Source organism: Rhinoraja longicauda, chromosome 1 (genome assembly GCF_053455715.1).
Source record: "Rhinoraja longicauda isolate Sanriku21f chromosome 1, sRhiLon1.1, whole genome shotgun sequence".
Classification (NCBI taxonomy): domain Eukaryota; kingdom Metazoa; phylum Chordata; class Chondrichthyes; order Rajiformes; family Arhynchobatidae; genus Rhinoraja; species Rhinoraja longicauda.
The window spans coordinates 80246356-80261070 of NC_135953.1; the positions used below are offsets into that span (position 1 = coordinate 80246356).

A 14715-nucleotide genomic window follows, 5' to 3' on the forward strand; every position below is an offset into this window, starting at 1 on the left:
TTATGAAGTGTTGAGGTACATTTTCAGTATCTCATTCATTTTATTTTACACGTTACACCAAAACGAGTTCGCTTTTGATGCTGAGTAGTTATTTTAAAACGTATTCAGTTGCCCAGCAAATGAAACTGATCATCTTAAAAGCATAATTTAAAAATAAGGTATCTTAAAACTAATATGTTAACCATTAGAGCAATATTGCTTCTGGGGATAAAAAATAAATAAAATATTAACTGTTTGAAACAATTACCACCTATCCTGAATGTAAAATTTAATTGTTACTAGTCCCAGACATTGTTATATAACTGTTTAGTATGGGCGGTTTTCACACAATAAGTGTTTCTCATCACATTCAGATACTGCTTTCCAATGTCTGCATAAAGAACATTTCTAAGGCTGGATATTTAATTTTGTTTATTTAAAATGAAGTCAAAGAAGAAAATTGAGATCTGTTTTGATTAATAAATGAATAAAAGTTCAATTTGTAAATCCATTTTTCATATATGTCATTTTTACAATAATCTCAATTAAATTGAAAAACAGCTTGGTTAAGAGTCCCTCATAGTGTAATCAACTTGAGTGGAAATAATTTAATTAAGTAGATTTATTTTGTTCAGTGTAAACTAATGATGATAACTTAATTTCACATATAGTAATTGTGCTTGATGCTAATATGCCAGAAATCACATCGGGCTACTGTTTATTCCTCCAAAGCAGACTATTTAAATGTACAAAAGATATATGACCATTCAACATAGAATGAAAATCTTGAAGATAATGTTTATAGATCTTTCTAAATAACTCAGCCTAACAACATTGACATCTTCTGATGTTTATTTTCAGTTTCATTTTCTTCTCTTCTATTTACCTGCGCATGACAAAGTTCTTGCATCTAATTATAAATAGAAATTGTCATTAAAAAAGAAATATAGCCTTTATTTTGGTTTTATCATTTTTGCAATGTTTGCATGTGAAGGTCTAAATATGCTGGCATAATATTCTATGTCAAAAAATATCCAGCTTTATAAATAAATATCTACTTCAAGGAAATGTCGAACAGTTGAATCTTCAAACACCAATTTTAGGGTGATACATATAAACAATAAAGTATTAGCAATTAACTTACTCTTTTATTGCTTTTTAGAAAAATATGTAATGCTGTTTTATTTATATTCATCATTTTATTTTTACAGTAATTGCCTGAAGGCTGATGCGGGAAGAATATTCGACTCTACCACCAAAACTGGTTGTATAAGCTACAAAGTAACAACATTGAATGAAATTTTGTCTACTTTATGCCATGTTCATCAGAAACTTCTTACATCAATGCTGAAGTGTTTAATGCACGAAAAAGATGCTTTCAATGTACAACGCCAAGAACAAACACAGTCGCAGCATCAAAATTCCCCAATTAATTTCAGTGAAAATAAACACAATGATTGTAATAGATTCCATTGGTGTGAAAATTGCTCCGTGCGAACTGTAAGATCAGTTCCATGGGTTCCTCACCAGAGTTGTCTGAAAGATATACATTGTTCATCATGCAAAAATGGCAGACTTGAGTGCTTTACAATAATAAGTAATGGAGTTTGTAAAGAGTGTAATAAGATCAATCTATACCAAGTTTGCAGATCTTATAAACATTTTACTGGAGGCATTTGTGGCAGAGGAGCTACTGTGCAAGCTTGCAGTGAATTTTCAGTCGAAGAGATTTCCAAGACAACAGCAGCAGAATCTCCTATCCTGACAAATGGCATCAAAGATTACAGTCGACCACGAAGTCCTTCCCCTCCACCTTTATCACCAGTAGGAACTGACGGTTTTGAAGTTGATGGAATGAACAAAGCCATTTCCACCTTAGATGCCAATAATATTGAACTTATCATCACTCAGCCTCCCTCTCTATCACCAGAAAAGGAAGAATGCTGTAGCCCAGGGGCCTCAAACCAAACTCACACAAGACCAAAGTCTTCAAATAAACTTCAACCAACACTGTATGAATTTGAAGTAGTTAGTAATGAAAATAGTAGGTCATCAGATTCTGAGAATGATTTGGGAAAAGGTGAACACTCTGCTTCATTTCAGGAGGTAATGGAGCGGATAAATGAAAAATTAAAATCAATCGAAACATCAGTTGAAGGCCAGGTTTTGCCAAACCTTTCCAATAATGATTCTTGTCAAGAAAATAATGACAGTCTTAAATTGAGAGAAATCACATCAACCTTATCACACAAAGCAAAAGTCAGTGATTGTAGCCTTATGGAATTACTTAAGCAACATGAGAAAAATTGGGAAAACCGAATCATTCAAACACGTTTTCGGAAGCGGCAGGAGACCTTAATTGCCCTGCACAATTCTCCAGATTCACTGTCATTTCGACGTCAGACGGTACAAATAAAAAGGGAACTTGCAAATTTTGATCAGCTATTTTTAAATACAGAATCAACTTTTGAAAAATTTGGAAGGAAGTTGGCAAAGAGCAGTAATAAAGATAAAAGTTCACCGGAGAAGGAACCTACACTTATGGAGCATTACATTCAAGAAACTTCACAGGAAAAAGAATCTTTACGATTCAGTAAAGATTTGAAGAAAGTTGAAAACATTGTTTTGCATCCTACTAGCTTGCCTGACCAGTGTGAAGATGAATTAAGTGATTTAACTCCACCTTTACAATTTGTTGTTCATGAAACCCAAGATGTGACCGAGTGTGCTAATTTCAAAATAAGTTCAAACTCAGATCTGTTATACGTTCCTGGGCTGGATGAAATGAGAATGGAGATTCCAAGTGTGAATACCAAAATGCCTGATTATGACGCTAATGAATTTCCTTTGTGTTTACAAGATTCTGACACAATGGATTATAGATCTAACATTGGAAGGGCCAAACGAAAAATTCTGCCTCCAGAAAGATACTCTATATATATTACTGAACCTAGGAAAATGTTTTATGCTGCCTGTTTTCCAGAAAATTTCCAACGAAAACCTATTAAGGCAAAAAAAATTGCACCGGCTTGTGAGAGTAATGCTTGTGAAATGCCTGACCATGACAATCCCGTGGGGTTAAAACTCCATAGTGAAGAAAAGGAGAATGTAATTGTGTATGAAGTTGCTGACGGTTTAGAGCCAACCACATCTGCTCCGTGTGAGCACCTGAATGGCATAAATAGTAACAGTGAAAGCACTGATGACTTATTAAGCATTGAAGAACATGCAAGACGGCATAATTCACCTGACATAATCGTTCATGTGTCACAAAAAACAAATGAACTTGTGGATCAATACAATAACAGAAACAAAATGACACCTACAGAGTTAAATGCTGACTCGTTGCAAGGTGCTTGTTCCATGGAACATAATGACTCTGATATTTGTAACAATGAAAACTCAAAACTTGTTGCCAAATGGGAAACATTGGAGAATGCAGTAAATAACTACTTTTCTAGTGGCCCTGATTCTGGTACCATACTTGATTCCAGTTCATTCTTGGCAAGTGGCTGTCTGGGTGTAAATCCTCAGCTGCAGCAAAGGTGTCTACATCATGCAATTTGTGATTGCTTGGTTCATGAAAATACTGATTCCATAAATCAGGCAGACACGAGTAAACATTGTTCTGTTTATTACAACAGTCCCATAAAGCTTATGTTCCTGTCTGAGATAAGCAGTGATAAAGGAATTAAATATACACTGACGTCTGTGACCTCTTCTAAGCTTGACACAAATAATCCTATTTCACAAGTTCATCCTGAAGAAATTTACCTTAAAGAACAGGAGGTAAGCAATTCAACTGGTTTTGAAAATGACAATGTAATAGAGTATTTCCAAAATCCATCTGCTTGTGAAAGTGATAAAACAATGGAATATTTCCAAAATCCACCTGCTTTTGAAAATGTTAATACAACAGAACATTTTGAAAATCTGTCTGCTTCTAACAATGGTAATGCAACAGAATGTATGGACAGTTGTTCAGGAAGTTCTGCTAAAATCTGTGAGGATGGAAATTGCAATGTAGATACATCCAAGTGTAATAGTTCTCTGTGTTATGCAGATAGTGAAACTAATCAGATGGTAGAAATAACTTTGGCTTCAGAAGAAGTGACTGAATCCATTCTAAAAAGAAAACCTGGTCGACCTAAAAAATTAGGCCCACCAGTAGAAAAGCAAGTTAAGAGGCCCAAGGGCAGACCACCCAAGCCTAAAGTGGAATTACCAGAACCTGTTGAGAATAAGCCTGATGGTGCACATACGATGAAACTCAATCCTCCTGCCGCAGATAGTAACCGTAATATTAAAATTACTGTTGTCTATGGAAGATCAAGAAGAGTCAAAAGATTTGTATCTGAGAATGATAAAGCTTTAACTAATAATCACCTCAGAAATGTTAATGAAAGTAACTTAAAGCAAAATTGTGATAAGCAAATAATGCAGAGTAATGGAATTGTGCAGAATTCCACTGCAGAGAAATTTGAAGGCAAAGCTGATATTTCTGCATCATCAGTGATGGAATGTGAATACAGATACGATTTAGTGAGGCCCATAAAGGATAAACCTGTTTCATTTCATACCACTGGCAATGCCGGTTGTCCAAATAGCAAGCCTCCACCAGTTAAAACATGCAATGGTGGGCAGCGAAAACCCGGACGTCCTGCTAAAGTGAAGATTTCAGGCATATCTGTTACTGTCAATGCAGTATCACCACGAGAAAGAAAAGTCTGTATTAATAGAATATTGCCTCCATTAGAACAGGAGTCCCCACCTTCATACAAACAAACTGAAGATACATCTATCAAATACGGAAACTTAAATAAAGAGATGTCTTTGAGCATTCAAAATAATTGTGACGTCAAATCAAAGGTAAACCCGGTTGAAAATAAAGTAAAACGTATGCTGCTCCTCGGGCATTCGGGTAGTATTAAAAAAAAATCTCTGTACTTCTTACATTCCTTTGCAAAATCGTCTTCATTTTCTCAAAGCTGTGCCCTAGTACGTAAATATCGAAAACTGCTGTTAAATAAAGCAGGAAATGAACTTGCTAAAAGCAGGAAGCTGGGTCCGAAAATGGCAGCTGAAAATATCGCCTCAAACGTTACATTGGAAAGTAAAGAGGAGAAAACCAAGAATGAACAAAGTGAATTTGACTCTGGTTTCGAAATGTCAGCAGATCCAGTTTTTATGTCTGGCTCTCCACTCAGATGGTGGCACACCTCCACTTCAAAACAAACTTTGCAGGAGGAAATTGATCTGCGATTTGAACAAATCAACAGTGGTTGGTGTCCTGTTGATGCCACAGAATGGACGATTTCTTCTGACAAAAGAAAATATCCAACTCATTTTAAAGGAGTCACTAAATCAGCGATGATTGCAGATAACAAGAATCAGGTTCAAATTTCGCCTATACAAATGTTGTTTCAGGGGCATTGCAACATGGATAAAATCCGTGCCTGGTTCATGCAAACAACAGAAACTCATTCATTGGCCATTGTGAGAAAAGAAAATGCCCGTGATCCTATTGAGGTTCTGAATGCTAAAGGAATTACTGCATCAGGAAATCAAGCTGATTCTGCCTCCAGCCCTCAGGCAGAACATTTGAAAAAGCACCTTAAAAAATTTGCACTAGAATCCCCTGTAAAGCCAAGAGGGCATTTCCATCTGTCAAACAGGAGGTCAAAGTTTAAAGTTTATAAACCTAAACGACTATTGGTAGAACATAACAAAGGGGTTTGCCGTAAATCACACCATCGGAAATTGTTGCACCACCACAGAATTCAGTATAAGCAATGGAAATCTGTTTGGAAGCATTTGAATGAAACTCCACAGTGCCAACAAGACGTGGAAAACATTGTAGAAAGCAAAAATTGTCCAAAAAATGATTTTGAAATAAATAACTTTTCATCTGCAAAAGAATCCCCGTTAGTGACCAATGGAAAGGAAAATGAAAACCAAGATAAAATGATAGCACTAAATAACATGAGTGCTGGTTTATCTGGTTGTGCGCATGAACTGAATTTAAATTCATTGAACAACTCAGAATGTAAAAGAATTGAAAGTATAACAAAAGATTCAGAAGAAGACGAATCTGTTGTGGGCGGGCAACAAGAAAATATTGTCAGAAATATGAACTGGAAACGGGCAAACTTTAAAGAATGCAGGGTATTTTTAAGGAAGATGAACTCCCTCGATCAGAGCCATTTAAGAAATTGTGGTGCATGGAAACTATCGAAAAATAGCTCAACCAATAATAAAGGCACATGTAACCTGCAGAGGTGCAGTGAAGAAAATACTGATCCTTGTACTGAAATAAATATCCCTGCTGTTAATTGTTTTGAAACACAAAGCTTAAATCTTGCATGCCATGATTCATGTGAACCAAAAGTAAAGAGAAAGTACACAGAAAGGACACATAGTGAGAATGGGCTAAGTTGTTCACCATCTAAAAAAGTGAAGTATTTTGCAAGCAATCAGTCAATGATTTGCCACGTTTGCAGCAATTGCCTTCCTTCATTGGACACTCACAGTAACCCTGTAAATGAAAAGAATTCACAAAAGGAAAATGCCGAAATAGTGAAAGCCAATGCAGGAAACGTAAAAAGACAAACCGATATCAACACAGATTCAACATCACTGAAGAGGATGAGACAATCATCAGTTGAACAAAGGTTATCGTGTAATCAATTACAGTTCCAAATAGGTAAGATTGAATTATTGAAGAAGTTTTATTACAATAGGAAACTGGATTCCTCTGCCTTTCTCTCATACTTTTATTCATTGTGAAGACTGTTTTATTACTTTGGAGTTCTATTACGTTACTTAAATAAATGCTAGTTTAAAAAAAAACTGAATTTAAAAATACGAGTGGTTATCACTTTACTATTGTATTGCATCATCATAGTGTTCTATCCTGTAATGGCAAATGAGGCCAATTAAAAACTGGGTTGTCTTGTTACCACACTGCTCATGGAAAGTGTCCGTGCAAAATGTGCAAATAAATTTAAATTGTTTATGGAGATGAGGAGTGCTACTGTATAGTACAGGGAACATTCATTTCCATCCTACAATCCAGGTGGACACAGCTTTACAGTCTCACCACATACTTGCATGGCTCCCTCTTTGGTCTCATGATTTGTGCACAAGTTGTTTACTAAGATTTGCTTTGACAGCATTGACAGTAATACAGCAATAAGTGTCACAAAATGGTTTATTAAACTATAGCTGCACAGATGGTGGGTGATTTGAATACAAAGCCAGGTTGGATGCCTAATGTATTGTGCCTGTGTGGCATTCTGTGGATAGGAGGGGCATGGTCAGACAAAGTATAAATTACAGGTGGAAAAAGTTAAACCTTTGAAGAGTTTTGTAGTGTTTATAAGCTGTTCTGCAGCCTAGGTTGCTTGTACACAATTTCATGCTATGTTAATGCTGCACTGAATATTTGTAAGAATAATTCACAAATAGAGATTTTACTAACAGTTTTTGCTTTGTTGTGATTTTTATTGAGGTCTGTTTAAAGTTAAATATGATTCATACGATTCATTCTCTCTTAGTCATGTGTGTTTTGCCTTATTGGGAAAAAAACATCTAGTGTTCCCTTTCCTGAATGGATGTTTAATTGGAACATTTCATAGACAATGAGAAAAGAGCAAGAGAGTGGTTGCAACTAAAATCTTGAACTCAACGAAATACATAGTCTTTTGTGGGGTAAAATTTCATACTCACCTCCATTAACAAAATAAAATGTAATTTATCCATTATGACTATAAATCTTCATCTCACTCTGCCCTCTCTCTACACCCTCCACCCAAGAACACCACAACCAATAATAAATGAGGTACAGCTCTCCCTTACTTTATTGAAATTATATCTTTGTAGAACTCAGCCTAGAGCAAGACGGGCCATGTTAAGAGAGACAGGTTAGAGTTCCGCAGGGCTGGAATCAACATTCACTTAAAAGATGAGCAGGTGCTGAAGCTAACTTGTCAAAGCTAACTTAAACGGACAAAAACATGGACGCACACATCCCCAGATGACTGGGAGAAGCAAATTGTATTAACCATTTGTTTAGATGCGATAGAACAGATAGAAGGGAATTGTAATGCACCACTCCTTGGGATTTTGAAATTGTGCCAATTAGAGAAACTTGGCTTAAAAGGAAAGGGAAATATAGACTTCAGAGTTGAAATGTCAAAGATCAGAGGGCATAGCTTTGAGATCAGAGGGAGAAAGTTTAAAAGAGATGTGCGGGTAATTTTTTTACATAGAGAATGATGCGCTGCACTGTTTGTTGGTTGATGCAGACATGATGGTGACGTTGAAGAAGCATTTGAATAGGAATGCATAGAACAAAGTGAAAGAAAGAAACATAACGATGAATATTATGTTTATGATTTAGTAGCAAATCAAGCTGCACAGAAAAAGTACAGGGAAAATATTTTGAAGATATGTGTAAAGCAGGGAATAAGCAAAATTAGATGGTATGTATAAAGTTCTCAAATAATGAATAAAAAATCAATGGATAAGCATAGTGATGGTACCAAGCGAGGGATTTTCTTGAACAATTTAATATACACAGTACATAATATAGGAATAGAGATGATTCTACATCCCTGTGACAGTAGAAGTCTAATATACAGAGGGGCACTAAATGTACTAATGGCTATGATTGAGCTCAGTTTCCAAAATCCTTTGAGAAGAAATACAAAATAAGGTACTCACTATTATAACGAGGACGCAGCTCAGGATGAAACTTCACAATATCATTTTTGTGCTCAAAAACTTCTTAGATCAAGAATAGCTAGATCAAGAATAAGAATGCATCTGCCTTCACAATAGAAAAATTACACAATGATGAAATAAATGTTGAGAATATACCAATATCTTGCAATTGATTTTTAACAAAGATATATGTGAAGATATTACATTTGGTGAACTAGTTATATGTTACTGAGAGTGTAAGATTTTAGGGTAGGAGAACAATGGGTTCCAGTAGTACCAATAAACACATCATTAAAAGTAACTGGTTGATAAGGCAGGACACTAATCGAGCACTGTTTGTTTCAAAAATTGAATTGAAAAGTAACAAAATTATGCTAAACATCTGAAACTTGGCTGGGCAAATGTAAAAATTGTCCCTAGTGGGTGTAGGATAGTGTTAATGTGTTCGGGGATCGCTGGGCGGCGCGGACTTGGTGGGCCGAAAAGGCCTGTTTCCGCGCTGTATATATATGATATGATATGATATGTACAATTCTGGTTGCCATTTTATCAAAAAATAATATAAAGGCACTGCAGATTATGGCAGAAAGGTTTTTTTTAAGAAAATCTCATAATTGTTGCTCTTATCTGGACAGGAATAGGCTAGGACTCTCTCAGAAAGCCGACACCAAAGTATAACAGCAGCGATCGTGAAAATTATGAAAGGTTTTAATTGTGTTTTTACTTATAGGACTAGAGAACATCTAAGTAAGATGGTCATCAGCATATCAAGTAGTAAATTTAGAAGAACCTTCACCCAGTGAATATTGAGTATGTGGAACTTGCTGCCAAAGGAGTTGTTGAGACAAATATTGTGAAAGGAGTTTGGGGAAAGCTAGTTATATGAAGGTAAATGGAAATGCTGATAACAAGTTGAGGAAGAACATACTGCTAGTACTGGCCAACCTCTTCCATATTCAACATGAAGAAGATATTGTCAATATCACCATTTCAGAGAAGCTGGCAGATTTTAAAATCTTACGAAAGACACAAAATAGTAATGGCTTATATTTCACACTGTAAGGAAGTACAGTGTGATATTCCATCGAGGTTGATGTTGAGGTCCCCATTCTTTCTGATAATAACATGTTATTATCAGAAACAGATTCCAGACTGATGAAATGGGCAGACACATGACATATAAAAATTCAGCATAGAATGTGAAATGATTCATTGTGATAGAGAGGCAGTAAAAAAAAAATGATAACATGTTAACAGGATGAATAGTGCCTCCTGAAGGTGTATGCACAAAAGGCTTTGAAGGATTCAGCACACGTTGAAAAAGATGTTTAAAAAGGCTACCAGGGTTCTTATCTTGAAAAACAAAGGCATTATGTTAAATCCTTATACAACTCGGGTTATAAACTAGCTGGAAAACAGTGCCTGACTCTTGAATGATGTTGAGCTAAGATGAACTAGGATGGTAATGTGGTTAAAGCTTTAGTAACATAGAAATACAAAAGAAAACTGAGATACAAGGATACAAGGAACTAGTTGCTGGTTTACAAAAAATGAGACAAGGTGCTGGAGTAACTCGGTAGAACAGGCAGCATGTCTGGAAAAGATCAATAGAGCGATGCTTTGATTAGGGTTTGGATAAGCACAACAAATAAATATACAATAATCAATAGCGCAATGGGCGGCACGGTAGCGCAGCGGTAGAGTTGCTGCTTTACAGCGAATGCAGCGCCGGAGACTCAGGTTCGATCCTGACTACGGGTGCTGCACTGTAAGGAGTTTGTACGTTCTCCCCGTGACCTGCGTGGGTTTTCTCCGAGATCTTCGGTTTCCTCCCACACTCCAAAGACGTACAGGTATGTAGGTTAATTGGCTGGGTAAATGTAAAAATTGTCCCTAGTGGGTGTAGGATAGTGTTAATGTGCGGGGATCGCTGGGCGGCACGGACTTGGAGGGCCGAAAAGGCCTGTTTCCGGCTGTATATATATATGATATATATATATATATGAATAGCACAATAAATTAATAATCAGCAGTATAAGGTGACCATACCATAATAGTGCAAAACTAAAGTACATAGTGCAACCAAAAAGTCAATTGTAGATCATTTCTGAGGTAGGGTTGTGCCTTGCATCCAAAAGCCTGATAGGTGCTGAGAAGAAGCTGTTCTTGAACCTGGAGGTCATGGTTCCTGTATGTTCTTCCCATTTGTAGCAACGAGAAGGGAGCGAGGCCAGGAAAGTGTAGGTCTCTGATGATATTAGCTTCCTTTTTCAGGTATCCCCTCCTGTAGATCCCTAGGATGATGGGGCGGTCAGTACCTGTGATGGACCTGGCAATGTCTACCACTATTAATAGTCATCATTATTCTTGGACTTTTGAGTTACCGATGCAACCAGTCAATATTCTCTACTGGACATGGAAACAATATCACAAACAATTAACAGAAAACAAGCATTTTGTAACCATTTTTGCAGGAAACCAGTAAATTAGGAAAAGTTGATTCGGGTGATGTGGTTATTGCCAACCGATGTACTTTTTCAAAAGACATTTGATAACGCACTACACAAAACTAAGGCTGTGGAATTAAACTTACCACAAAGAATGAGAGCAATAAATAAGTTTTGTGTTCTTGTTCTATGTCTGTATAAACTTGAGAATCTTCGAGGTATAACAGAAATCTTTATTACATTAACTCAATGCTGGCAGCAAGACAACTAAAATGGCTGCAACCACACGATCTGAGTGCACACTCATACACTGTGTACAGCCAAGATATCTATGTACAAAACATCCCCCTTTGTCCTGTGCAGCGCCACCTTCTGCACGGGAGGAGCAAGGGGTCCTCCCACCCCACACGGTCCACCAAACATCACATTCCCCCTTTCTAGTTTGAACGAGTCGTCTTGGGGGAATACCATGATTGCAATGTGTCGATTGACGAGGGACCACAGGCAGATCGGCGGGGAGTTCGTCTGGTGGAACTTCGTCAAGCCAGCGGAGAGGCAAATCTGGCACTCCAGTGTCCACACGATTCGGCACCGGGGTGTCCGACTGCTTGGTTCTGGTCAGGCTCTGCGCAGTCTTCGCTGGAGGAATGCGGCTTCTTAACTGGTCATCATGCCATTAACTTGGCACTGTCCTTCTTGTCCTTGGACGGTGTACATTTTGGTTCCAATGTGAGCCATGATCCTGCCAGCGCACCATTTGTTTCGCTTGGTCGTATAATTGCGGTAATATACGTAGTCGCCAATGTCAAATTTGGACTTGTTCGACTTCGTTGGCTGAGTGCGCGCCGTGTAAGAGTTACGGGTCGGGTTCAAAACTGATGGGGAGAGCGCACTTGACGTCCGAGCATCATCTCCGCTGGAGTTCGACTGGTAGTGCAGTTTGGAACAGTTCGATACTGCTGGAAGAAATCGCGCAATGCCAATTGTTTTGATTTCTTTTCAATTCCTACAGCACGTTTCATGGCTTGCTTGAAAACGCCGACGAGCCAGTCTGCCTCACCATTTGAGGGTGGATGAAAAGGTGCTGATGTCAGATGCACGATTGAGTGATGTTTGCACCAGTCACTGAACATTTGCGAGGCAAATTGGGGTCCATTGTTGCTTACGATTGTTAAGGACAATCCCCAAATGGCGAACAAATCGTCGAGCGCAGAAGTGGTTGTTTCGGTGGTTGGATCTTTATTCATTTGTATAACGTGGCCATTTCGAATGGGCGTCCATGATGACCAGCCACATTCCTCCAGGAACGATCCGGCAAAATCTATGTGGATTCGCTGCCACGGTTGGTCGGGGACGGGCCATGCGGAAGTCTTTTCCGGCGGATTTGGCGTTGTTTCGGCACATGGTGTGCAGTCCTTGCAGTGGTCGGCTATATCGGCCTCGATATTCGGCCACCACACATGCATGCGGGCGAGAGCCTTCATTCGCACAATTCCAATGTGTGTCTTGTGCAACATTTTCAGAATTGGCGATCGCAGTTCCGTCCGAATGATCACTCGACAGTCACGGAGCAGAATGTCATCCTTTGAGGAGATTTCCATTTGCGCATTCTGGAATTAGCAGAATTCCTTGTCCAGCTTGGGACTGTTCGGCCACCCCTAAGTGACAAAATGTCGTACCTTCGACAAAATGGGGTATGTGCTCGTATAGTTGGCGACCGTCCTTGCGGAGACTTGGAAATCGGCGATGACCCGCGTGTTGAGCAAGTTCACATCCGTCTCAATTTCCATAATTGTCTCCTCTTTATCGAACGTCAGGTCGGGTCCAATTGGTAGACGAGACAGTGCATCGGCATTGGCATGCTCGGCAGACTGTCGGTAAATGATGCCGTAATCATATCCCATCATGATCAGGGCCCAACGTCGTAGACGCTGCAACGTCATGATAGGCAAACTTTTCTCCGGGCTGAAAATAGTCAGCAGTGGCTTGTGGTCGGTGATGAACAGGAAATATCACCCACTCAAATATTGGTGGAACCTCTGGACACTAAACACGATCACCAGTGCTTCTTTTTCCACTTGGCTGTAGTTTTTCTCGGTCGTAAGTATTTTGGATGCAAACTCGATTGGTTCTTCCTTGCCGTTCAGCGCCGTTTGTGAGATTACAGCTCCAAGACCATACGGCGATGCATCGGCGGCAAGCGAGATCGGCTTTGATGGGTCATAGTGGACCAAATGCGTCTTCTGGGCGAGCATCTCCTTCAACCTGGTGAATGCATGGTCACACTCTTTGGACCAGTGCCATTCGACGTCCTGTTTTCGCAAGTTGTTCAAAGGTGTGCACAAAGTCGAAAGTGCCGGTATGAATTTGCCATAGTAGTTCACCTTGCCAATGAAGCTTTCAAGCTGCTTCACATTTTCGAGCGTTGGCAAATTCACAATGGCGTCCACCTTTTCTTCCGATGGCTTCAGACCACATGCCGAGATCACATGTCCGAGATATGAGACCTGTTTTCGGAAGAATGCGCACTTGTCCATGCGCAGCTTCATGCCGTAGTTGTTCAGTGCCGTGAGGACCTGTTTTAGGTTCTGCAGTTGTTCTTTTTCTGTCCGGCTGGGTAGGCGGCTACATACGGAATCCCGACAACCAGATTGTCGACCAGTTTCTGGAAGAGTGCCGGTGCTGGTCCAAATGACAATCGGTTGCATCTGAACAGTCCCTTGTGCGTGGTGATGACGAGCAGGTTTTTTATCTTGTCGTCCAGTTCCACTTGGAGATATGTGTCGGACATGTCCAATTTCGAAAAGTACTGTCGTCCTCACAGCTTGACAAACAGCTCGTCCACTCTTAGCATGCGCCGTTGATCAATGTGCAATTGAGGGTTTACAGTCACTTTGTAGTCGCCACAGATGAGCACCTTGCCGCAAGGTTTCTGAACGACAACTATGGGTGTGGCCCATTCTGAATGGTCCACATGGGTGATATTTCCCATTTCTTCAAGACGGCAGAGTTCCTTGTCGACGGCGTCCATCCGACTGAACGGAATTGGTCTTGGTTTGAAGAACTTAGGGAAGGCATCGTCTTTGAGTATGAGCCGTGCCTTCATCTTTGTGCAATGCACGAGTCCAGGTGCGAAAATGGCCGGAAACTGGTCAAGAACCTTTGCAGGTTGTTCTTGCACTTGCTGACCATGTTGCACTCCGTGGAAGATGACAATGCCATAGTTGATCCATCGTAGATTAAGACGTTCATGTCAAGCTTGAAAGCACGGATCCAGTCGATGGCGCACAGGGATGTGCCTTCTTTGCCAACGACGATCAGCAGCAACATCTGTGTCATACCATTACAGGAAACGGCGACAGTGCATTTGCCTTTCATGGGAATGGCCGGTCTTCCTTATCCGAAAAGGCGGATGTTGTCCGGTTTCAGTTTCGGCAATCCGATCCTCTCCCAGATGTCCTGGTCCACTAGTGGCACAGCCGCACCAGTGTCCACCTGGAACTGTAGATCAACGTTCGAGACCCACAGGGAAATCCTCGGCTTGTCGGTGATCGTGGACACACCG

General features: G+C 39.5%; 1 protein-coding gene across 11 annotated transcripts in view; it reads left to right on the forward strand.

Moving 5' to 3' along the window:
- lcorl (ligand dependent nuclear receptor corepressor-like) overlaps window positions 1-14715 on the forward strand; it is a 105006-nt gene that overhangs the window by 76288 nt on the left and 14003 nt on the right. For 5 of the 11 annotated variants that reach the window (XM_078400767.1, XM_078400810.1, XM_078400783.1 and 2 more), the window contains one exon: window positions 1191-7411. In XM_078400767.1, the coding sequence (XP_078256893.1) occupies window positions 1191-6765 (5575 nt within the window). In that variant the 3' untranslated portion in view covers window positions 6766-7411. Of the gene's footprint in view, window positions 1-1190; window positions 7412-14715 lie in introns of those variants that run through there. The other 6 variants (XM_078400800.1, XM_078400775.1, XM_078400791.1 and 3 more) reach the window with 3 other exon arrangements.